The sequence below is a fragment of the Apis florea genome, unplaced genomic scaffold, assembly GCF_048593485.1.
Source record: "Apis florea isolate Af1SG1 unplaced genomic scaffold, ASM4859348v1 contig_1615_pilon, whole genome shotgun sequence".
NCBI classification, from domain to species: Eukaryota; Metazoa; Arthropoda; class Insecta; order Hymenoptera; family Apidae; genus Apis; species Apis florea.
In genome coordinates this window covers 5472690-5495590 of record NW_028256416.1, presented here as the reverse complement: position 1 = coordinate 5495590, position 22901 = coordinate 5472690, and the positions used below count along the sequence as shown (strand labels likewise).

General features: G+C 22.0%; 7 protein-coding genes and 1 long non-coding RNA gene across 14 annotated transcripts; 2 read left to right on the top strand and 6 right to left on the bottom strand.

The window, feature by feature from the left end:
* Positions 1 to 123: 123 nt before the first annotated feature.
* LOC147658852 (uncharacterized) lies at positions 124 to 1845 on the top strand. The gene is made up of 2 exons (XR_015290632.1): positions 124 to 1362; positions 1626 to 1845. It is a non-coding gene; the product is annotated as an uncharacterized LOC147658852 (long non-coding RNA).
* LOC100863354 (E3 ubiquitin-protein ligase MARCHF8) lies at positions 535 to 5035 on the bottom strand. Of its 3 annotated transcripts, XM_086902820.1 has the most exons (7): positions 4875 to 5035; positions 4748 to 4798; positions 2266 to 2564; positions 1964 to 2052; positions 1603 to 1783; positions 1200 to 1465; positions 535 to 1128 (listed from the first exon to the last, which is right to left on the bottom strand). In XM_086902820.1, the coding sequence occupies exons 3-7, from the start codon at positions 2380 to 2382 to the stop codon at positions 867 to 869; spliced, it is 915 nt and encodes a 304-aa protein (XP_086758946.1). In that variant the 5' UTR covers positions 2383 to 2564; positions 4748 to 4798; positions 4875 to 5035; the 3' UTR covers positions 535 to 866. The 3 variants fall into 3 exon arrangements, with proteins under 3 accessions (XP_086758946.1, XP_012347710.1, XP_086758943.1); XM_012492256.3 differs by lacking the exons at positions 4748 to 4798; positions 4875 to 5035 and adding an exon at positions 3042 to 3524; XM_086902817.1 differs by lacking the exons at positions 4748 to 4798; positions 4875 to 5035 and adding an exon at positions 2998 to 3515.
* A 35-nt stretch (positions 5036 to 5070) lies between these two features.
* On the bottom strand, positions 5071 to 6881 carry LOC100864567 (uncharacterized). Its single transcript, XM_003697671.4, has 3 exons — positions 6235 to 6881; positions 5844 to 6070; positions 5071 to 5771 (listed from the first exon to the last, which is right to left on the bottom strand). Exons 2-3 carry the CDS (start codon positions 6008 to 6010, stop codon positions 5465 to 5467), a joined length of 474 nt encoding a protein of 157 aa, XP_003697719.3. The 5' UTR covers positions 6011 to 6070; positions 6235 to 6881; the 3' UTR covers positions 5071 to 5464.
* A 146-nt stretch (positions 6882 to 7027) lies between these two features.
* cnk (connector enhancer of ksr) lies at positions 7028 to 15620 on the bottom strand. Of its 4 annotated transcripts, none has more exons than XR_015290613.1 (13): positions 15211 to 15620; positions 14111 to 14700; positions 13700 to 13810; positions 13370 to 13620; positions 11066 to 13281; positions 10837 to 10966; positions 10267 to 10764; positions 10052 to 10195; positions 9133 to 9691; positions 8970 to 9055; positions 8493 to 8894; positions 8212 to 8432; positions 7456 to 8141 (listed from the first exon to the last, which is right to left on the bottom strand). XR_015290613.1 is itself a non-coding variant. In XM_086902741.1 (12 exons), exons 1-12 carry the CDS (start codon positions 15266 to 15268, stop codon positions 7935 to 7937), a joined length of 5550 nt encoding a protein of 1849 aa, XP_086758867.1. In that variant the 5' UTR covers positions 15269 to 15620; the 3' UTR covers positions 7028 to 7934. The 4 variants fall into 4 exon arrangements, 2 of the variants coding, with proteins under 2 accessions (XP_086758867.1, XP_086758873.1); XR_015290615.1 differs by having other exon boundaries at positions 7642 to 8117; XM_086902741.1 differs by having other exon boundaries at positions 7028 to 8141; positions 8970 to 9691.
* Positions 15621 to 15776: 156 nt separating this feature from the next.
* Positions 15777 to 17881, bottom strand: Vti1b (Vesicle transport through interaction with t-SNAREs 1b). 2 transcript variants are annotated; one of them, XM_086902849.1, is made up of 2 exons: positions 17631 to 17881; positions 15777 to 16382 (listed from the first exon to the last, which is right to left on the bottom strand). In XM_086902849.1, exon 2 carries the CDS (start codon positions 16285 to 16287, stop codon positions 15940 to 15942), a length of 348 nt encoding a protein of 115 aa, XP_086758975.1. In that variant the 5' UTR covers positions 16288 to 16382; positions 17631 to 17881; the 3' UTR covers positions 15777 to 15939. The 2 variants fall into 2 exon arrangements, with proteins under 2 accessions (XP_086758975.1, XP_031775167.1); XM_031919307.2 differs by having other exon boundaries at positions 17265 to 17682.
* LOC147658851 (uncharacterized) lies at positions 16336 to 17120 on the bottom strand. The gene is made up of 3 exons (XM_086904976.1): positions 16855 to 17120; positions 16510 to 16716; positions 16336 to 16382 (listed from the first exon to the last, which is right to left on the bottom strand). The coding sequence occupies exons 1-3, from the start codon at positions 17081 to 17083 to the stop codon at positions 16336 to 16338; spliced, it is 483 nt and encodes a 160-aa protein (XP_086761102.1). The 5' UTR covers positions 17084 to 17120.
* Positions 17609 to 19542, top strand: Alg2 (alpha-1,3/1,6-mannosyltransferase Alg2). The gene is made up of 2 exons (XM_003697663.3): positions 17609 to 17982; positions 18060 to 19542. Exons 1-2 carry the CDS (start codon positions 17740 to 17742, stop codon positions 19038 to 19040), a joined length of 1224 nt encoding a protein of 407 aa, XP_003697711.2. The 5' UTR covers positions 17609 to 17739; the 3' UTR covers positions 19041 to 19542.
* Spf45 (splicing factor 45) lies at positions 19443 to 22196 on the bottom strand. The gene is made up of 4 exons (XM_003697659.3): positions 21335 to 22196; positions 20958 to 21269; positions 20417 to 20845; positions 19443 to 20085 (listed from the first exon to the last, which is right to left on the bottom strand). Exons 1-4 carry the CDS (start codon positions 21449 to 21451, stop codon positions 19798 to 19800), a joined length of 1146 nt encoding a protein of 381 aa, XP_003697707.1. The 5' UTR covers positions 21452 to 22196; the 3' UTR covers positions 19443 to 19797.
* Between the last annotated feature and the right edge of the window lie 705 nt (positions 22197 to 22901).

The window sequence follows — 22901 nt, the reverse complement described above, 5'->3', positions numbered from 1 at the left end:
TTTTTACACAAAAAAATGAAATAAAAAAAATTGTGCTATAATTTTATTTATATATTATTTTTTAATATAATATTTAAAGTTTTAAATATAAATATTGTAATACAATTACTTGTGAACAACTTCATACTTGCAATAAAAATGGCCGGATATACGTACTATATAATATCTAAATATTTTTTTTTAAAAACAAATAATATTAATTTATTAATATCTTTTATAATTATGTATTATATATCAAAATTAAGTAATATATCAAAATAAGTATTATATATTAAAATTTATCGAATGTTCAAAATTAATTAATTGGTTCTAGGAATTTAAAGATAATTTTAAAAGTTCATTTAATTAATGTAAATTAATATATTTATTATTTTACCGTAGTAAATATCATTATTTGTTTTGATAATAATCAATTTAAATTTTTGTAATAGAGAATATTATATTGATTTCACATTATGTTAATGAAGAACATAAACTTTGTAAATGAAAACTTTACTAAAAATGAATGTAGATTTTTATTACAAAAATTAAAAGTGCTCTTTAAATATGGTAAATTTTATTTAATAACATCACAGATACAATAATTATGTACACATTTGTTGGAGAAAATGTTTAGCCTACTGGTTAAACACTTTCAACTATTCCATTGTCAATGTAAGCACTGAAGTACTAGGTTCCAGATAGAGGTGCTCCATAAGGGCGGACATTTGACAGTTTCGAAATAGAAACTTCGATTTTCAAAATCGTATTGTAGTCTAGAATTATAACTTTATTCTAGACACATTTGCATTATATGTATATATATATTTTTTTTTTTGCTAATCATTAATATACAATTAGCAGCCATTTGTATTATACCAATTGTATTATAAGTTGTCTTCAGACGAGGATAATTTATCAAATACATAAAGTTTCAATTGAGCGTCGTGCCTTTGTGGAGGCGCGGCAGAATCCGGTTTTACCATCTGCGAGGCACATGGAGGATCTATGTTACAGGGTAATAAGGAATGATTGAGCTCAGGCATAGAGGCAGTTGGATCTTTTAGAGGCAATGTTACTTCTCTCAAAGAGTCTGTAGGTGAGGGAGGAAGCACCACTTTTTCAGGAGCATTTTGAATAAATATTACTCTAGAAAATATATAATTGAAATTTATAAAATTTATAATTAAATAAAAATAATTAATGTTAATGTTATATACCTGTTAAATGCTCGCCACTTTCTGCATAATGTAATATATACTTTGCACTGAATATACATAAAAACTAAACCACCTGTAGAACCAATTACAACAACTATTAATTTAGTCCAGAAAGACCAATCTACATATCCACGTCGAGCTTCTTCCACAGATCGTTCAACGAGTACGTATAAAGACCAAGCCACACAAAGTGCAGCTACTGCATGAAAAGCAACTGCACACCATAATTTACGAACTTCTAGGGCAGACATTTCAAGTTTTTCCCACTAAAAATTATTAATTATTATTATCTATATTTCTTAAAATTAATCATATTGATAAATGGTAAATTATGTTTTATTTTTAAGAAAATATATACAAAATATATAAAGAATATATAAAGAATAATACAAAGAAATAATACCTCACAAAATGGTTTTGTTTTAGCATGCATAATAAATGTGAATTTACATAATTCACAAGCACGTGTGTCTGAAGCTTTTATCCATTGTTGAAGGCAAGCTTGATGTACATAGCGTAAACTGCCACTGCAATAACAAGGTGCTAAAAGTGGAGCACCTTCTTCACCTTCACAATGACATATTCTATGATAAGAAAAAAGATATCTGTATATTATTATGTAAATAAATTAAATATTATTTTAAAATTATTATTTTAATGCTATAATGTATTATTTAAAAAAAATATATTTTTTTATTAGTATTAATTAATTAAACATAATTTATAATAAACTTTAATATAATAAACTTGAATTTTACATTTACCTGCAAATATCATTGCTTGAAGACAATGTGCTTACTGATGAATGATAATGATCTGGTATAATTGTAACTACTGTTGGATATGTTGATTCCTAAAAACAATAAATATTCTATTAAATATAAAACAAAAATTAATTTAAGATTACAAAAACCATTTTTTTCTAATTTTATTAAAAGAAATAATTTATTAATTTCATAATTATTTTAAAAATATTATATATAATAATAATAAGAAATTTAATGTTTTAGATATAAAAGATATAAGATAGAAAATATAAAATAAAAAAAAATATATTTAAAATTACTTTTGATGTCCATTCTGGTAAACCTTCACCACCAGCAGGGCTATTGTTATTGGAAGAACCAAGTGACAGAGGTGGTTGCCGGTCAGGCGGATTAACATTGATCTGATGAACCGGCATCACTCTCTGACCTCAGCAAAGATGTGATCAGTGATAAACAACATTAAACAAACACATCTTAACGAGTGTTCGATAATAATTTTCCATTAGTATCATGTTTAAGTGTAAATTAATAGTTAATTACATAGAAAGTTTTTTATGCCATGACGTTTAATATTTAACTTCAATATGCATTTAAAAACCTGAAATTATATTTATTATAATTTAAAAAAATAATATATAAAACTCAAATATTTGTAATTCTTTTTTCCTTAAAAATATTTACTTTAATATTTAATATAAATTATTTTAATAATTAGTTTGTATGAAAAAATAATATAATTATGTGTTACACTTGATTTTTAATAGAATTTATATATAGATTATATCGAATGATAAATATATCGAATATAAATAACACAAGTATTTATTAATTAATTGTTTAATAAAACATTAAATATTTATTTATTATTAACACTAATTAACAAAGATGAAAAAAATCAAAGAATTTGACTAAATCAAACGATAAATTCTGATTTTTTTCATATTTAAATGTTTAATATTTAGCAATAAAAAAGCGATATGTTTATACACAAAACATTGATAATGAGAAAATCAATTATCAAAAAGTATTACATTATGTATATTTTCCCAAAATCACTATCAAACGTAACACTTACAACGGAAAGTATTCGACAAAAAGAAAACAAAGCATTGGCGTCATATACATTTTTTCATTTCCGTGGAAATTACACTAGCAATAAAATATGTGTTTAATAACAATAATTGGCTAAACAAATATATTATTCACTTTAATTTTAAACGATTATATGATTTTTAATAAATTAAATTTTAATAACTGTCTTAATGTTTTATAAAGCACAAAATTAAGTCGATTTTGACACTTCGTTTTGAGTCAATGACACACTATCGAAAACTCATATTCACTGTAGTAAATTGATTAAAATACACAGTTTAAGGTTTAAATTATTTAAAAGTTGTTTATAATTTATCACGTTTTAGATGCGCATGATGAACCATATTAGTTTTCAAAAGTATCATAAATATCGACTTCATTATAAAGTTTAATTCTTTTTCCATAAAACTGTATATCTTATTTCCTTGAGACACCGCCATAATGTAGATGTAGGCGTGGCGTATATATAATTTTGACCAATCCATTGTTCAGAAATGACATTGAATATTATTACACCAATAAATGATTTAAATTCAAATTTAGGATATATAAAAAATAAGGATCAGCAAAATATAAAATAGACATATATTATAATTGCATTAAACAATTTATTTTATTTTTCTTATTACACAACATACATAGTTAATATAGCTATAATATTTCATGTTAATATATATTTAATAAAAAAAAGATTCAGATTAAACATTTTCATTAGCTTAAGATTTTAAGTTTGTAATAATTACTATATTTATTACTATACTATACTATATAATTAAAAAATTATTAAATATCTTCTGAATTATTATATTTTCATTGATAATTTCATTTATATAATTATATCATTTCCATAAAATTCTCCAATAAAAATACAATCCAAAATATTTTGTTCTTCATATCTAGAATATGCATTATTATTATAACTGAGATTATCTATATAACTTGGTAAAATATTTTAATTTTAAGATTTTTCATATTTTGAATATTTTTATTGATAATATTAATTTTATAAAAATTGTTGGACAAATGTATTAAATGTGTCGATTGATTATATTTTTATAAATTCTTATTTTTTAATATGTTTCCTTTAATATTTACTGTTTTTAACAAATTTTCATTTTTAATATTTATATTATCTTCTGGTTAAATATTATATAAAAATTCTTGTTTATTTCTAAATTCAAAATAATTATATTCTCTTCTTTTATTTTTTTTTAAAATTTTTTAAAAAAATATTAATAGATATATTACATTATCTTCCACTTATATTATATAATGTATGATTTTTGATATTATTTGTGGATTTTATGTATTTTTATGAAATTTACAATTTAAATTAAGATTATTTATATTATCTTTTTCATTATCTTTTAATTCATTATCAAATTTGTTTAAAGAGATTACAAATAATGGTTATTCTATGTAGTTTTCATCTATATATTAAAAAACACTTTTAGATCGGCTATGATAATTATTCATGATATTATTCATTATATGATATTATTTTTATGAAATATATAAATGTTATCTTTTTGAGAATTTATCTTTCTTTATATTTTTACTGATAAGAATTTTATTATCTTTTTGAGAATTTATCTTTTTTTATATTTTTACTGATAAGAATTTTAGGTTCTAGAAAAAAAAACAATGATCTAATATTTCTTTTGATTTATCTAGAATAAAAAAACTTACCAAAATTTCGAGTTGATTTGTTTTTAAATAATTTTCCAGCTAAAAAACCAGCTATAAAATAAATAATATTATCAAGAAGTATATAATATAAAAAATATAATTATTAACTGATTGAAATAATATTCACCTGCCATTCCAATTATAGTTCCTCCAAGTATGATATATGATTTTCTTGTAATAGTTTTTTTTTAAATTTTGAAATTTTAATTATATTAATAATAATATATCAAATCATTTAATAATTGTTAATTTGTCTAATTCAGTTAGATATAAAAGATATAATATTCTATTATGTTAAATATATAAAAGACATTTCAAGGTGATTTAAGATAAAATATAAACACTGAATGTATTTGTTGAATATAAAATACATTGAAGCAGATATACTTATAGTTTTATAAATAATTGTAATTATTTAAATTTCTTAACTTTTATATTATTTATCTTAAATTTATAAATTTAAGATATTGCAATAAACTAAATTACTATAGTAAATATATATAATAAATCAAAATATGTTCTTTATATAACTAAATATAATTATATTTATATGGAATAGTTAAAATTTTATAACAATAGAATTATTATTGAATGTTAATATTAATATTACTAATTTATTTTTTTATTTGGATTAAATATATATAATCAGATCAAATTATATTTGTTCATTATATCATACATGTAAAAATGAAAGTAAATAAATATGACAAACAAAAACTATAGTAAATGTATACGAGTACAAGATTGTTGTTTAATAATTTTTTGACAAATTGGACATTTTTTAGCTCTACGTAAAGCTAGGTTTAAACATTGTGTGCAAAATATATGTCCACAAGGAGTACATGTTGGTTTCATTTTAGAAGATAACTGTTCATAACAAATTGGACAAGTCAAAACAATTGAATTTCCTTCATTAGAATCATCAACATAACATATCAATTCATTTTTCTCTGTAGTATTAATATTGTCTAAATCTATAATTTCCATTGTTTGTACTTCTTTATATGTATTCTCATGTATTTCTCTAAAATAATTTTTAATCTTAAATAAATTTATTGAAATATTTTTAAAATTATAATAATATAACAATACATACATAACAGAATCTTGAAGCTGTGTTAATTTTGGTTTGCGTTTTCGTGGTTTAGTTGTATTATTATCAGATATATTTCTATTTCGTAGAACATTTCTATTTCGTAATCTTAAAGATTTATCAATTGGCGAATCTACTGTTAAATCAATATAATCAATTGGATCTGACATATTTTCAATTTTCTCCTTTTATTGTTATTTGTAAAATATATGTATTCATAAGCACATATACTATAATACAAATAATACAAAAATTAAAAATTTTTAAATTTAAATCGTATTAAATATTCTTATCATGTTTATAAATATTTAAATAATAAATAATTTAAAGTAAATAATTTAAAATAATATTAATTAAAATCATTAAAAGTTATATTTTTATCTAATTGTATTACCTTAACTTTCTTGAAATAATATCAGACGTTTTGAATTAATAAAGAAAATACTTTTAGACAGTAGCTTACAAATTGATTCCAGAAATTTACCAGTTCCTATAATATAGACAGTTACAGACTCAAAAAGTTTTTCGATAGTTTATCGATACATTCTTCCTATCGATAACTCGATTTTTATTCATATTTATTTATATTATTCGAATTTCAGATAATCGAATATATAAAGTTTAAAATAAAAAAAAAGAAAAAACTAAAAAATCAACTACTTATTTATATAAATAATTATTTATATAAATATATACATTGGAAAAATATATATAAATATATTTCAATTTTGATGGTACTTCTGGGAAAAAGACGGATTTTCATCTATACAAAAATTTGGCGCTGTAGTGTTTCTAACCTTTATGTTGTCGAGAGAACATATTCATTAAAAATATTATTATACATGATTTAACAACAAATATAAAATAAAATAAAAATATATAAAATAATTTATTCTATTTAATATTATCATATAATAATTATTTTATATTACTGTATGTATTTTGTATTTTATCACTGTATGCATTTTATGATATAGTCAGGTTTATATATTAAAATTAAATAAAAAAAAATTTTTTTATACTCTTCGTGTATATACACACACGCGTGCATATACGTACGCATGTATACACAAAATATATGATTTGAAACTTAAATTTTAATATTATAATGATTTTTAAAAAATTGAGCATAAAGTATAATAAAATTATTTTGAATTATTTAATATTAATAGTTAGAATAATATTAATATAGTTAAAATACGTTTTTAATTGTATACAGAAATGATATAAAAGTGACATGATTTTATATAATATTATATTATATATAAATGTACAAATACTTAATATATATATATATATAAACTGACTTAATATATATATAAAAGTATTTATAAAATATATAAAAAAAGATAATACAATTTTGTTATATTATTTGCATAAAATTTAATAAAATTCAAAAGCACTTCTATTTTTATATATATGTAAAATAATATATATAGAAATATATATATAAATATATATAAACATTTGTTTTTATATAAAATTAAAAAATTTGTTATTGTAAATATTTTACAAATTAAAAAATATTAATATTTAATTTTCTATTGAATTTTTTATCAATTAATCTATTATTATTATTTTATTATAATCTTTTATATAGAAAGTTATATAATAATATTTTATATTTAAATTTATTTATTTTTTAATTATTGGATTTTATAATTCACATAAATATATACATATAAATATAAATATAGTTAAAATATTTTTGAAGAATATAATAGTTTCAACTTATTAATTTATCAACAATTATAAATAATAATAATAAAATTGAATTTCTTTTAATTTAATTTAATTCAAATTGTGTTTATATTATTTATTAAACAAATTTTAATCATTTTTAATTGATTATTATTTTGTTGCATTAACGAGTAAATGATTTACAATTTTAAGTTATATAAAAACATGATTTGATAATTTATCAGATGCTTATAAAATGGACGGTTAAATTTTATATAATACTTGAAAAAATATTAATATATTTTAAATGTTTTATATAAAATATTTATAAAATATCTGGTTAGATATAAATGATAAAGGAAATATTATCTTTGGTTATTATTATATAGAGTATGAACTAAATTGTATCATTGGTTAATGAATGTTTCGATTGCTTTTATTACGATTACGTAATAATGATGCATCCAAAAGAGAATAAGTACCAGGTTCAAACACTGGCGGATATTCAAGACCAGGATAGTCAGGCGGTGGTGACGTAGGTGGTGGTATATAAGGTAACGTCGGTGGTATTAATGAGTTTCTACCTATACATTCTTTCTGAAAAGATTGAGTTGCATTATCCTAAAAATAAATATTTGTATTTTATCATATTGTTATATTTAATATAATATTTACTTATTGAATTACATACTTTTGATATTAAATTTGTAGTACATAATGAAGATGTGTCTGAACTCCAATCATTAACTGAACTAACTGAGCTAAAACTTTGATTGAGATGAGGATTATTTCCATTGAAAGGATTAACTAACTCACTGAGTCCATTATCATTAGGATTCTGATGATTTGTTGATCGACTTGATTGATTATAACATTTTTCTCTAAATAAAGCTCTATGTAATTTTGGTGATCCTATAAATAATATATATTATAATTTTTATAATTGAAATTTATAATATATTATTTATTTACCTAATAAGGTTTTTTGTGTTTCCTTAGGTAAATCAAGTGTAGATGGTTTTTGCTGATATTTATTACTAAATAAATTTTTCAAACGATTTGTTTTTTGAACTTGTTCACTTTTATCTAAGTGCATTTCAAATGCAGCAGTCATTCCTTCTTGTTCGAATGGAGAACTTGGTATAGGAGGAGGTTGATACTGAGCTACATTTTTTAGACGAATTTTGTCATAATTAATATTCTTTTTATCAACTCGTCGTAAAGAGTCTAACCAATGCTTATCTGAAGAAATATGATCACGTCGAATTGTTAGGTTGAAACTTCCTTTGCGACTAACAGATATATTTTTTTTTCCACGTTGTAAAGTTTGATAAAAAGCATGAAACATAAAATCATTATTAGATTCAGATGAATCTGAAAAAAAAAATAATAATTATGTCAATCTTATGATATATATAAAGTAATTATTATATAAGCAATAAAATTTACCATTATTTTGAACGAGTGATTTTGATATTGGTTTTACATCTTCTGATAAATTGTTGATATTTTTTGGCAAATAATAATCATACGATCTAGAAATATCATGATTACTTGAAGATTGTGCTTGATTTATATAAATATTAGTATTATATTCGCAAGTCAAGCTCACTTGTTTTTTAGATCTATCGATAGTATCTGGTTTATTATGATTCAAAGATGTTACTTGTCGTTCATCTGTAATAGTTTTACAATGGATTGAATTACATGATTTCATTTGTTGAAAATTTAATCCATCTGATAATTTTTTTTTGCCAATATAACAAAATTCATTTGATTTTTTATGAATTGGTTTTGATAATTCTTCTTTATATTCGCTTTTTTTTGAATCTAAATCTCCGCTAAATTGTCGCATTGTGTGAATATTGTCCATATTTCGTGAATAATCATACAAAACAGTATTCATCATTACTTCATCATTATTTTTATTTCGAATATGAACATCATTATCTTCATCAGCAACAATTTTACTTTGTTCAATAATTGTTTCATTGTCATGAAAATTTCTATGTTGAATATGAACATGATCATTAATTAAAGGTGTCATTCGTGGTGATGCAGCTCTTGTTCTAGCAATTTGTCTTTGATCTTCTTGTGGTAGCAACATAAATTCTTCTAATGTAATGATACCTTGTACATCTTCTGGTCTTCTATTTTTGTTATTGAGACACCTGAATATTAAATACTGCATAATTTACTTTATCAAATTCAATGTGATAAAATATATATAAATATATATATAAATTAATTAAGGATAGTGTATAGGAAAATAGTTAAAATAAGGAAAACATGCACAAAATATATACATATAAAATAAATTCAATCAACATCTTTCTTTATTTAATTATTTTATTATAGAATAAAATATCACAATATTTTCAATTGTTATTATCTTTTAGTTAAAAATTCATTTCTATATGTTCATAAAAATAAATGAATATAATAATTTAATTAAATTTTTAAAATTTATATATCACTTTAAACACATAAAAATTAGTATTAGTTTTAGAGCATGCAATACAAACTGTTACCTGTCTGTGGTACGTCTGTAATCATTCATATCTTGAATATTATTTGATATATCAGTTGTACTATGAGATGCATATAATCCATAAAATGTACTTCCTGCTATTGTCATTTGTAAATCTGGCGAATTTGGAACAGAATCTTGTTTTCTAAAAAAAAAAAAAATTCATATTTTATTAAATAATTATTTTAAGTAAAATATTTCATTAAACGATCTTACTTATTAGACATAGATGTAGGAAGAACTCTTCTATAACTTCTAAATTGCGCAGTTGGAACAGGTACATTGTGATTTCTTGTACCAAGAAATTTCAAGTATTTTCTATCTAAACTAGCACCATTGATTTCATGATCCTTGTACATAGAACAATCTTTACGAACAACTTTTTTTAACGATCCAAATGGTTTTTCGAAATTCGGTTTATATTCCGTAATGTGAACATTTTTAACTTTACTTTTTTGTTCACAGTCGCTTTCATCTGTTTCGCTGAAAAGAGCACTACTTCTACTGTGACCATCTGCACCTAAAGTTGCTTTATTAATTGCATCTACCCATAAGGCAAGAAAGTCTTCAGTATCTGCAGCAAAATAAAATACTGTTCCTGTATGATAAACTTTAAATGCATATTTTCTTGATTTTACTTCAGCAGCTCGTGATACAGTAAATCCGGTTAAAGCTATGAGACAGTCTGCTTTTATACTGTTTCGTGCCTTAAACCTATATTAAAAATGAAATGAAATAAATATTTGTAAAAAAAAATTTATAAATTCAAAAATTTATTTAACAAACCTATATAATGAAGAACATTTTAAAACAAACCAAGCTTTTGCCCAAGCACCACCTGCACCTCTTGTACGATATGTTAACCACCCTTCTAAATCACCTGTGCCTATATCTTTAACAGAAATATTTCTTTTCCCTAATTAAAAAATGATATAAAAATTAATAAATATTTAAAAATTAATGTACATTAATATATATTATACATTTATTAAATATGTAATTATGAATTAATTACTTGCAAATAACATGCTTCGTTTCCTATTACTTCTTGGACTATTACTTGAAGATTTACTTAAACTTCCATGTAATCCAATACTTCTGGCCACCATCATAGCTTTATTAACTACACCTTTTTCAGAACTTTTTTCTTTTTCAGATATTTTAGATTTATGATCTAAAAATTGCTTTGAAGAACATGAACCATCTGGTGAATCCATATTTTGAGAGTAACACTCAGCATTATTATAATACTCCATTGTTGAATTAGTGTATATAGATTTCTCAATAATAGGTTCATACTTATCACAGATAAATTTAGTTTCTTTTACTTGCTTATCATTGTATTCTAAATATGTAGAATCCAAATTAGTTCTAAGTTCATTATCTGAAGCATCATCAATAAATTCTAATTTTTCTGTAAAATTATTACAAGCATCAAAATAATTTTGTCTATCTTGATGATCTAACAAATTATTTTTGATATGATTTTCCATAAAATATTCTGCATTTCTTAAATCTTTTTTAGCATTAAAATTTTCTGATATATATTTTTCATAATTTTCACATATCTTTGAAGTATTAGTTATAGATGTATCCATTGCTAATTTTGAATAATATTTACGTGGTGGCGGATCTGGAGGTATTAAATGAGATCTAGTTTCTAATTTCTTGTTACATTCACTTTTTAGTTCTACACAAGATTGTATTGCATTTTCTTGACTAATTAAATTTTCAGCTTTTACATTATCATTTTGTATTTTTTGATAAAAATGAATATGAGGAATGTTTTGAGTAACATTATTATAAATTTTTGTATTATCTTCTGTAGTATTCAGGTCATTATTTGTACATATTTGTCCACGAACTTGAATATTTTCTTTTAGCAATGTATTAGATTTTCTTTCCACTAATTTCATATGTTCTATTGAAGTACATTTATTTGGTCCATTAAACATCTGATGAATTTTTCCAAATTTATTTAAATTTGAATTACTATTTTGATTACTATTTTCTATAAAACTATTTATTGATTCTACTTTATCTTCGCTTTTATGATTTAAACTTGAATTATTTGCAAAAATTTCAGTATTATATATTATTGACATGTTTCCTGCTTCAACAGTCAAATTCTTTGTAATATTTTTTTTATCATATTTATTTATTTCAGTGTTAATATATTCATTATTGCTTTGGTTATTTTCTATACTGATTTCGTGATTTGTAATTATTTTATATATAGGAATTGAATATTCAGATGATTTTTCAGAACATTCTTTTTCTTCATTATCTTGCATAATATATTTATTATTATTTTTTTGAACAATATTATCATCAAAATTTATTTGAATACTTTGTTTTTGATCACCAATATCTTCTAATTTTTGTTGATCTTCAAAATTTGAAGAAGACAATTGTACATCAGTCTTATTTAATTCATTGCTTACATTATTTGTAGATAACTCTAATGCATAAAATAATTTTTGCTTTCTATCTTCTATATTGTCAACATCCATTGAATCATATGCTGGCGTACTATAACTTTTATCTAATTTTCCTCTCTCTTTACCACTACTTATATTAAGTTCTTTACTGCTTACTGTATTTTTACTATTACTATGTTTATCCCTAATAAAATTGTTGCATTCATCTAAAGGCACATTTATATCACTCAAGTTATTATTATTGGTAACATTAACAGGTGTTTGAGAAACTTGTCTGGATATATTTATATCACTACATAATTCTTCTTGAATAATTTTACATGTATCTTTTTTTTCATGAATTAAATTGATAGTATTACCTATTTGAGAAACATCATGTTTTATAGATTTGTCTTGAAACTGTATTTTCTTATCATCATTTTGTCCCTCATTTTTCTTTTTTCTTTTGCTTTGTTCTATATTTATACACGTTTGTGATCGTATAGTTGATGGTACATTATCTAAACCATGAGCACAAGATGCTGCTTTGTCCCGTAATTGAGAACTTGTATTATGTTCTTGTTTCAATTCTTTCCAAAATTGTTCTATATCAATTCCATGTTTAGTAGTAGGACTAGCACCAGTTATAGTAGCTCGTCTTTGAACTGAATTTCTTGGTTTTGTAGAATATAATCGAATAGATAAAGGTGGTTCTGTTTCACTATCTGAATCACTGCTATCTATAATCATGGTATCTAAAATATTAACAGTATCTAAAATACTTGTAGGTTCTGGCCTGGAATTCTTTGGCCTAAAAAAATTAAAAAATTTATATTATATTAAAAATTGAATTTCATATTTTTATAAAAATATAAATATATACAAATATAAATACACACCTTGGTAATGGCATTGTAAAATCTGGTATAGTTAATAATTCTGGTCTTGGTGAAGGAAGATTGTGTTGCCATCGTGTAGTATAAGATGTTTTTTTATTGCTTGGAAGTCGATATGGTTTTATGTAAATTTGACCATATACTTTTGTGTGTCTTGGTCTACGTTTCAATGTTAATAATACTTCTGCTGGACTTTCGCGAAATAATTCTAAAAGATTTTTTCGTTCCCAACCAACTACAGTCTGATAATTTACCTGAAATATATTTGAATTAAATTACATATTTAAGTTACTTAAAAAAAAAAAAAATTTAATTGAGAAAAAGAAAAATCACTTGAACAATTTCATCTCCTTCTTCCATTTTACCACACTGATGTGCAGCTGATCCAAATTTAATTTCAGCAATTTGATGAGCTCCATGAAAAGATGGCAAAATATAAAATCCCTATAAAATAATTTTCAATTTTGATTTTTTACAATTATTATAAAAATTATGATTTTTACAATATCTTTACTGCATGATACAAAACATTTATCTAAATAGGAAGTTAAGCTATGTTGAATGGTTATAGTTTTATCAATAAAGGATGTAGCAGATAATTTTTTCCATAATGATTATAATATATGTTATTCTATGATTTATGTTAAATATTTTATGTATATTATTTATTGTATTATTAATTATAAATATATCTAAAAATAAAAAATAAAATAGAAAAAAAAATTAATTTTATGTTAAACTTACTAAATCATCTCCTGGCTTTTTTTTTAATGTTGCTAGATCTAAACTAGCAGGTTGTAATATCATAGGATCAGAAATTTCTTGTATTATATAATCTGCCAATTTTGCTAATTGTCCACAAGTTGTTCTAATTTCTTCTATTGGTTTTTCTGCAAATCTATCTCTTTGTGCACATGTGGCCATTTCCAAAGCTAGTTTCATTAATTCAACTTTCTTTTCATTATATTCCAATTGTCCACTAAAGGGAGGTCGATCAAGCCATCTTATTAATGGTTTTACAGCCATTATAACTGATGCTACATCTGATAATGTTTGAGTTGTAACAGGTTTAGAATCTGTTTGGCGAGATAATTCATTTTGTAAACTATGTGCTTGACAAGACAATCGCAATGCCAATAGTTGAAGATTTTCACGATCAAGTTCATAATGAAAATTTCTTAAATATTCTACAGCTTCAAGAATAATTTCTTGATGACCAAGTTTTAATACTCCAAGATGTTCTAGATCTTCAGGTCTCAAACTTAATAATTGTTGTCCACTAACACAATGATTTGTAAAGCTATGCACATACGGAAGAACAGAATTATCTAAACCTAAAATCATTTTTTAAAAAGATTAAAAAAAATATGAAACAATATCTTAATTAATAACAAATAAATTTAAATAAAATTATAAAAAAAAATTTATATTTTTATCTTTAATAATTATTCATTTGATAATTGTATAAATAATTGTATAATTTTGTTCTTTTATATTTTATTTACTTTGAAATTAATAATAATTAAAAATTCATAAATATTAATGTAGATTTAGAAATTATAGAATATTTAAATAATATTATTATAGTTATGAAATACTTTTAGGAAAGATTGAATGTTATTGAAGATTCTTTTCATAAAAATGTACAAAATTATGAGAATAAATAAATTAACTATTTTATACATAAACGAAAATAATTGATTAAAAAGAAAGAGACAAAAAAGATGCGGGCGTATACGTTTCACACGCAATTTTCGATCCGTTACATTTGCAAATAATAAATTTCATTTGTTTTTGAAAATATATCAATATTCTGATTCCAAAGAAAATTCGATTTTTCACACCTTTCAACCATTCGCACACTTGCTCAGTTTTCCATTCAGCGACATTAACATACGCCATGACCTGATCATATACTAATTCACAAAATGCGCTAAAGATTCTTTTCTTTAGTCGTTCTAATTTTCTCTACTGCCCCGTCGATAACTGTTAACTAAGTATTTGATTCAACATTAACTATGCACTACATGATAGTTCAAGATAATTGTGCTATGCTACGCTTTGATCGTTTATGTGCTGACAACATTAAAAATAAATGTCAACATTCTCTGAAAATTTATTTATTCGATAAAAGTAAAAGTAATGGTCTTCTATTATTTTTAGTGTATTAATATATATTTTAACAAAACATTATAATATAATAAAAGTGAGAGATGATTATTTTATATATATTGATAATATATGATCGTTATTATATATAGTTGGTAGTTCTTATTTAATATCATACATAAGAATAAAATATTTTTTTACCAATTTATCATATTAATATCATATTTTATACCAATTTATATTGTTTTTATTATTTTATAAATAATTTATCGAAATATATAGATTAAAATACAAAATTAAATGAAATTTATATGTATTCTTATTTATTTATTCATATACATATTTTTTTTACAATATTAATAATTCATTACATATTACATAGGATTTAAATAAAAATAAGTATTTATAGAATATTTATACTGTATATAAAATATAAAGTATATATTATTTTTACATATATATATTTACAATATTTTTATATATTTTTTATATATAATAGCACCAAGTATGGCTATTTCTAATAATATAATTAAGATTAATACAAATTTATTTAATAAAACTCTACGTCTCATAATATTTAATATTCTTCTTGTTTTATCTAATTCTTCATCTGTTTGTGATAATCTTCTTTCTGTTCGTAATAATTGTTCTCCTTGTCTACTCAATTCAGAAATTACCTCAGTTCCTATTTGTTCACTTTCAATAGCAACTGCTTGAGATCTGCTAATAGATTGTGAAGATCGTTCCAATATTGCATTTCCTTCTAATAATGTTTGTCTATGTTCTTCTTCCCAATTAACTCCAAAATTCATTGTGATAATTATTTATAAATATGTTTATAATGAGAAAACAAAAGTTTTTTAAATTGTAAAATCCATCATAATATCCATAAATTCACTTTGATCAACTGAAATCATATAAGTATAATTTGTAAAGTTATTTATAATATAAAATGCATAAAATAAATATTATAATATTAAATGAAAATTTTATATTATATAATATAATATAAAATATATATAATATAAAATAAAAGATTTTTTTACTAGAACCATCTTGATTCAAATCAAATTCTTTTATCATAAGTTCCATTTCTTCATTAATTAGATTACATTTAAGTTTTTGATTAAATTTCTGTAAATCTTCCAATGTTATTTTATTGATTGAAGATTTGTTTATAAATAACTTAAAAACATATTTAATTTCATCTATAGGATTCCGTTTAATTAACATTTCTGTTACTGAATAAATATTAAAATTTGAATAAGACAAGATATTACAAAAAATTTTAAATATTATTATATTAAATACATTAATTTTTTTAAAAATATAATAAATAAAACATTATTTCATTAAATTTAATATTTTTTGTTACATACCGACATAATAAAAATCATTAAAACAAATTTTATTATAACCACGCTTGTCATACATTCGTATTATGGTTAAAATATAAGATTTTTTTACTGAGAAACCTAAAGCTTTCAATGCAACTTTCATTTCATGATAATCTAAATAACCATCAATATCACTATCCATTAAACAAAATAATTCTTTTAAGCGTTTTTTTGTATTTTCCATAAGAATATTCTTTGTGACATTTGACATAATTAATAGTAAATATTTAAATATTACTAAAATTGAATTGTTGTTTATCTCTTATTTATTTTACAAAAGATTGCCAAAATTTTGATTTTCTTTTGTTATCAATAAATTACTTTAGCTAAAATATACTTGCTGAATATGATTTTTATATATCTTTATAATATCTGTTTTATACAATACTTACTTATTTATTTATATATAACTTTATAAAATATTCAACTAATTTTTTTTTATGATTTGTATGATTCTATGATGAAGCAACATATTTAGATTCTTTCGAAAATAAATTTTAACGAACTGAAAGTATCTTCTCTTTGTTCCGTTGTTCAATTGAAAATAAATGTCTGATTATCGATTACTTTAATGCTCATTTTCCACGTCACAAAAACGAAGATATGACATCAAAAATGTATAATAAAAAAAATAAATAAAATAAGGCGACGCGAAAATGAGCATTATAACAATCGATAATCAAACGATATTCATTTTTAAGTTTATAACAAAAATCTGATTAGAAAAAACTCTACTAGATATTATTATTGTTACTTACTTTTACTACGCTATTGACCAGTGATATCGTAGATCGTGATATTGTAATTCGTAACATTTTAATTCATTATTGATAATTGTCATTTATTGATGTTATTAAATTAATAAGAATGACACGAATTACATTTCTTCATCCGGATCTTGGTATCGGAGGAGCAGAAAGATTAGTAATAGATGCTGCATTAGCTTTAAAGAAAGGAGGATATGAGGTTAATTTTGTGACAACTCATCACGATCCTGAACATTGTTTCTCTGAAACAAAAGATGGAACAATTCCTGTTACAGTTGTGGGAAATTGGTTGCCTAGACATATTTTTGGTAGATTTTTCGCACTTTTTGCTTATATTCGTATGGTGAGTTTATTTGTTAAATTTTGACATGTGTTATAATTTATTTTCATATTATTTATATTGTATTATATTTTTTCTAGATATATGCGGCTAGTTATATCATTTTTTGTGAACATCGACCAGATATTGTATTCTGTGATTTAGTTTCTGTATGCATCCCTATTCTTCGATTACGAATTCCATACATAATTTTTTATTGTCATTATCCAGATCAGTTGCTTTCACAATCAGAAGGAATTAGTAAACAATTATATCGTGCACCTCTTAATTATTTAGAAGAATTAACAACTGGAATGGCACATAAAATATTTGTAAATAGCATATATACACTTTCTGTGTTTAAACATACTTTTAAAAAATTATGTATTGAACCTGAAGTTTTATATCCTTCTATTAACACTGACTTTTTTGATAAAACTCGAATAATATCCTTAGAAAGAATATTTGATAAAAAATTACCATCAGATAGTATTATATTATTGTCTATTAACAGATATGAACGTAAAAAAAATTTAGAACTAACAATAGAAGCATTGGCAGAACTTCAAAAATATTTGACAGAAGAAGAATATAAAAAAGTATATTTAATTATAGCTGGTGGATATGATAAAAGAGTTGAAGAAAATGTAGAATATTACTTGGAATTAATAGGACTTGTTGATGAATTACATGTAACAGAAAAAGTAATATTTCTTCGATCTCCTTCAGATGTTGATAAAATATCTATTTTATATCATTGTAAAATTATATTATATACACCTCCAAATGAACATTTTGGTATTGTACCACTTGAAGCAATGTATATGAGTAAACCAGTAATTGCACATAATTCTGGTGGGCCGAAAGAATCTATAATTTCTGGAGTTACTGGATTTTTAGTTGATTTATCCAGTGATGCATTTGCTTCAAAAATAGCTTATTTAATTAAAAACCCAGAATATATTCAAGAATTTGGAAATGCAGGTAAAGATAGATTTATAAAAACTTTTAGTTTTGCTGCATTTAATGCTCAATTAAATGAAGCAATTGAAGATTTAATAAGCAGTAAAAAAATAAAGTAATAATTATTGGATTTTTATATGTTATAAAAAAAATTTGAATTACAATTTTATTATATATTTTATATAAACTGTGATAAGAAAATATTAATAAAAATTAAAAATCGAATTTTATAAACTCCAATTTGTTAACAAGATACATTCATTACATCAATTGCAATATTTTTTTAAGTATTAAATTTTTAATATGTAATTTATATAAATAAATTGCAATATAATTATAATTTATTTTAATTATTTAAAATTATTTAAAATTTAAATTATTTATATATTATAATTATATTTATTAGCATAATCATTATTTCATTTTTATCTCATATTTATCTCATTACAAAAAAAAAATCATATTCTTTTATATTTTTTACTTTTTGTTACTTTTTTTTATTACTGAAATTAATATTAGTATTTTATAAGATTATAAATTTTTACTTATTTATTACTTATATTGTGCATACAATTTATATTAAAATTAGAAGAACAATATATCAATACTTTATATATGAAAGATTTAAATTATTATTACACCCTATTTAACTAATAAAGTTATAGATTGAAATATTTTTCAATGTGTTGAATATTATGCAAATATTTTTATATTCTTTATTCTCTCTTTATATTAAATAATTAGAATTCATCATATATTTAATATACTTATAATAAAATTACAATATAATATTTTTAACAAAATAATCAACACATTGATTCCATATTGTTGTATTTGTTAAGATGCATTTATTAAATGAAATTATTAAATAAGAAATTAATCCATTAATTGTAAACTATCAAGTTTTTCACTGGAATAAAAACCTGCTTTGACTTGTCTTCCACCAAAAAAGCGTCCATTTAAATCAACTACAGCTTTAATAGCACTTTCTATTCTTTTAAATTCCACAAAGATTCTAACAGCTTCTTCTGGAGCAGCTTCTGTTACTTCATGAATAATGACACGCGCAACATCACCGTATTTTGTATTACATTCATCTTTAACTTCAGGTTCAAGGTCATCATCCACTTCTCCAGGACCAACCATGTTACGCAATAATACAACCTAATTAATAATAATTTTGAATATATTTTAATATATTTTTTAATGAAAAATTTCCAATATATATATATTTTATATATATTTTATATATTATATAAAATATATATAAAAATATATTTTATGAAATATTATTTTCATTTCCATTAAATATAATTGTAATGAATATCTAATATGTAATAAATTGTTATTATATTTAACTATTGTTATCTCTAATATAATTAATATTTATTACATGATTATAAACTTTATTATGATTATTCTTATAAAATAAATTATATTATGTGCTGTAAATTTAAATTTCAAATATTATTAAAATATTAAATCTTTCTCTTACCTTACTTGGACATTTCATTATTTCTGTAATACTAGGTTCTTCTGAAGGTTGTGGAGGAATAATTTGCTGTTGTGGGGGTGGAGAGGCAGCAACAGGTGGTGGTGGTGGCATAAGTTGTTCTCTTTCTCCAACAATTCTTCCACCTCGTTTACTGGTTTTTTCTACTTGTAAAGCAACAGACATTCCTTGTTCTTTCTTACCAAGTCCTTGTCCTTCTTTGAAACCATATTTGGCCATTATTTTTGCTGCTACTGATGATGTAGCATATCCCATGCTAGTTGGAGGTCTTGGTGCTGGAGGTGGAAGATCAGAAGATTCTTGTAAAGAAGGTGGTGGAGCTATAGCTGCTCCTCCTGCAATTCCTCTTGATGTAGGAGTTCTCTCCTCGTCTCTTTCAGGAGGAATCATTGTACTATTTCCAGAAGAAGTCTAAAGCAAATATTTTTATTAATCATTATAAAGTTAAATTATACATTTTTGAATAAAATATTTTTAATTTAAATATATATATATAATATAAAAGAATTATAATGGATATTACCTGTGTATCTTCAAAACGTGAACTGTCTCGTCTGCGTTTACGCATTTCAGTCTCTTGATCATGTTCTCTATCACGTAAATCTCTTAATTCTTTAACAACTTTATCATATTCATTAGGCCACATAGGATCATATTCATTTATTACATTCCAATCAAATTCACCACCTACTCCAATACTACTAACAGTACCAGATGAAAGTGGATTATTATGTGGACCATCGTCATCTCTATCTGCGTTTCTATTAGCTTTTGATTTTAAGTCTATTACAGGTGCTAGCACTGCTGTTGCCTTTCTATATTGTTCACGTTTCGGCTAAATATAATAAAATATAATAATAATTTACAATTAAATATTATAAAAAATTGTGAAGAACATACCTGTGTAGTCGCGGCTTTTTTTAATTGTAATTGAGATTGTAATAACTTAATACTGGATGACCATCCAGCTACTTTTTCTGACGTTCGATGTTTATCAAAATCATCGTAAAGAGACATTGTGTTTAATTTTTATATTTCATAAATATACCTATTTATTAAAACATGCTACACTTAACCTCAAATTATTATGTATTACTAAAATACTACTAGAATTATATATTAAAAATTTAATTTGAAGATTTAAAATGAATATTATTTAATTCTATGATTAAGGTTGAAAATATAATTTGTTTAATTATTAATTTTTAGAAATTCAAACTATTCAAATATTTTAACGTTTCACGTAGTGTATATGCTTATTTGTTTCAATACTATACAAATATTTTTCAATATATATGTAATTACATAATTTTTAAAAAAAAATATGTGATTTTTAAAAAAAATAATTTTTAAAGAGTGATATCATTTTATATGTTTTATGTCAATTGAAAATTGTTAAAGGCTAATATTCATAGCATATTTTTCATGCAATTGTTTATATTAGAAATATATATGTAGAATTAAAAATATCTAACTTCAAGTTCTAATAATTTCAAGGCACAATTAATAAAGAATGAAAATGAAACAAAATTATAAAAATTATAGGTTATATTAATAAACAGAAAATTTTAAATTTAAAAAACATATGAAAAAAAAATTTATATATGCATTATATTAATAATAATTATTGATAATTATATTGTATTTAGCTGAAAAATAAATTATTTTAAATAGTATTTCTAAATTAATTTTTTTAAAATATATAATAGGTATTATTAACATTATTATTATCATGTTATATATATCAAAGTAATATTAAACTAAATATTACAATAATTACATTAATTTGATAACTGAGAAACGATTACATAAAATATTATTAATTATTAATTATTAAACATAATATTCATAATTTATATATAAATAAATTGATAACATTAGTATATATAATAGAAAATATAATTTATTTTTAATATTTTTTAATATTTTTATTTTTAATTATTTTTTATTAATTATTAATTATTTCTATATTTTTTTAAATACTTTTAATATTTTTGTTCTATAATAAATTTATACATATATATAAAAAAAAATCAAGATAATATATTTTTTATTTATAATTAACAATTATCGATGAAAAATTTTTTATCATTTTTTAATAATCATTATATAAAATAATATTTACGTTATTAATCTTTAAATACCTAAAATTTATTTTCTTGTTCATATATATATATATATAAATATATATATGAGATTTATAAATTACACTTTCCAATAAGCGACAAATACATTTATTAATATAATGATTATATACATGAAATATTAAGCTAAATCTAAATTATTATTTGTTTTTATTATAAAGCGTTCCTTTTTATATAATATACTAATGATAATATATCATAATTACAATTCTATTTTTATAATCGATTTTATTTCATCATTTTTTAATACGATGTAGAGGTTCGCATTTTACACGAATTTTTTTCAAATTAAATTTCAATGCATTCTAAGTGCAGTATGATTG

Coding starts and splice junctions, on each gene's coding strand:
- LOC100863354 (XM_086902820.1), bottom strand. CDS start 2,382: ATGCCGGTTCATCAGATCAATGTTAATCCGCCTGACCGGCAACCACCT. Junction 1,466..1,602: donor AAACAAAACCATTTTGTGAG/GTATTATTTCTT, acceptor AATAATTTTTAG/TGGGAAAAACTTGAAATGTC. Junction 1,129..1,199: donor AAGTGGCGAGCATTTAACAG/GTATATAACATT, acceptor TATATTTTCTAG/AGTAATATTTATTCAAAATG.
- LOC100864567 (XM_003697671.4), bottom strand. CDS start 6,010: ATGTCAGATCCAATTGATTATATTGATTTAACAGTAGATTCGCCAATT. Junction 5,772..5,843: donor CAGCTTCAAGATTCTGTTAT/GTATGTATTGTT, acceptor AAATTATTTTAG/AGAAATACATGAGAATACAT.
- cnk (XM_086902741.1), bottom strand. CDS start 15,268: ATGGCGTATGTTAATGTCGCTGAATGGAAAACTGAGCAAGTGTGCGAA. Junction 14,701..15,210: donor AGTGTGCGAATGGTTGAAAG/GTGTGAAAAATC, acceptor AAATGATTTTAG/GTTTAGATAATTCTGTTCTT. Junction 8,433..8,492: donor AACACAAAAAACCTTATTAG/GTAAATAAATAA, acceptor TATTATTTATAG/GATCACCAAAATTACATAGA.
- Vti1b (XM_086902849.1), bottom strand. CDS start 16,287: ATGAATTTTGGAGTTAATTGGGAAGAAGAACATAGACAAACATTATTA.
- LOC147658851 (XM_086904976.1), bottom strand. CDS start 17,083: ATGTCAAATGTCACAAAGAATATTCTTATGGAAAATACAAAAAAACGC. Junction 16,717..16,854: donor TAATGATTTTTATTATGTCG/GTATGTAACAAA, acceptor ATATTTATTCAG/TAACAGAAATGTTAATTAAA. Junction 16,383..16,509: donor TGGTTCTAGTAAAAAAATCT/TTTATTTTATAT, acceptor ATATGATTTCAG/TTGATCAAAGTGAATTTATG.
- Alg2 (XM_003697663.3), top strand. CDS start 17,740: ATGACACGAATTACATTTCTTCATCCGGATCTTGGTATCGGAGGAGCA. Junction 17,983..18,059: donor TTTTTGCTTATATTCGTATG/GTGAGTTTATTT, acceptor TATTTTTTCTAG/ATATATGCGGCTAGTTATAT.
- Spf45 (XM_003697659.3), bottom strand. CDS start 21,451: ATGTCTCTTTACGATGATTTTGATAAACATCGAACGTCAGAAAAAGTA. Junction 20,846..20,957: donor CACGTTTTGAAGATACACAG/GTAATATCCATT, acceptor TATTTGCTTTAG/ACTTCTTCTGGAAATAGTAC. Junction 20,086..20,416: donor TAATGAAATGTCCAAGTAAG/GTAAGAGAAAGA, acceptor ATTATTAATTAG/GTTGTATTATTGCGTAACAT.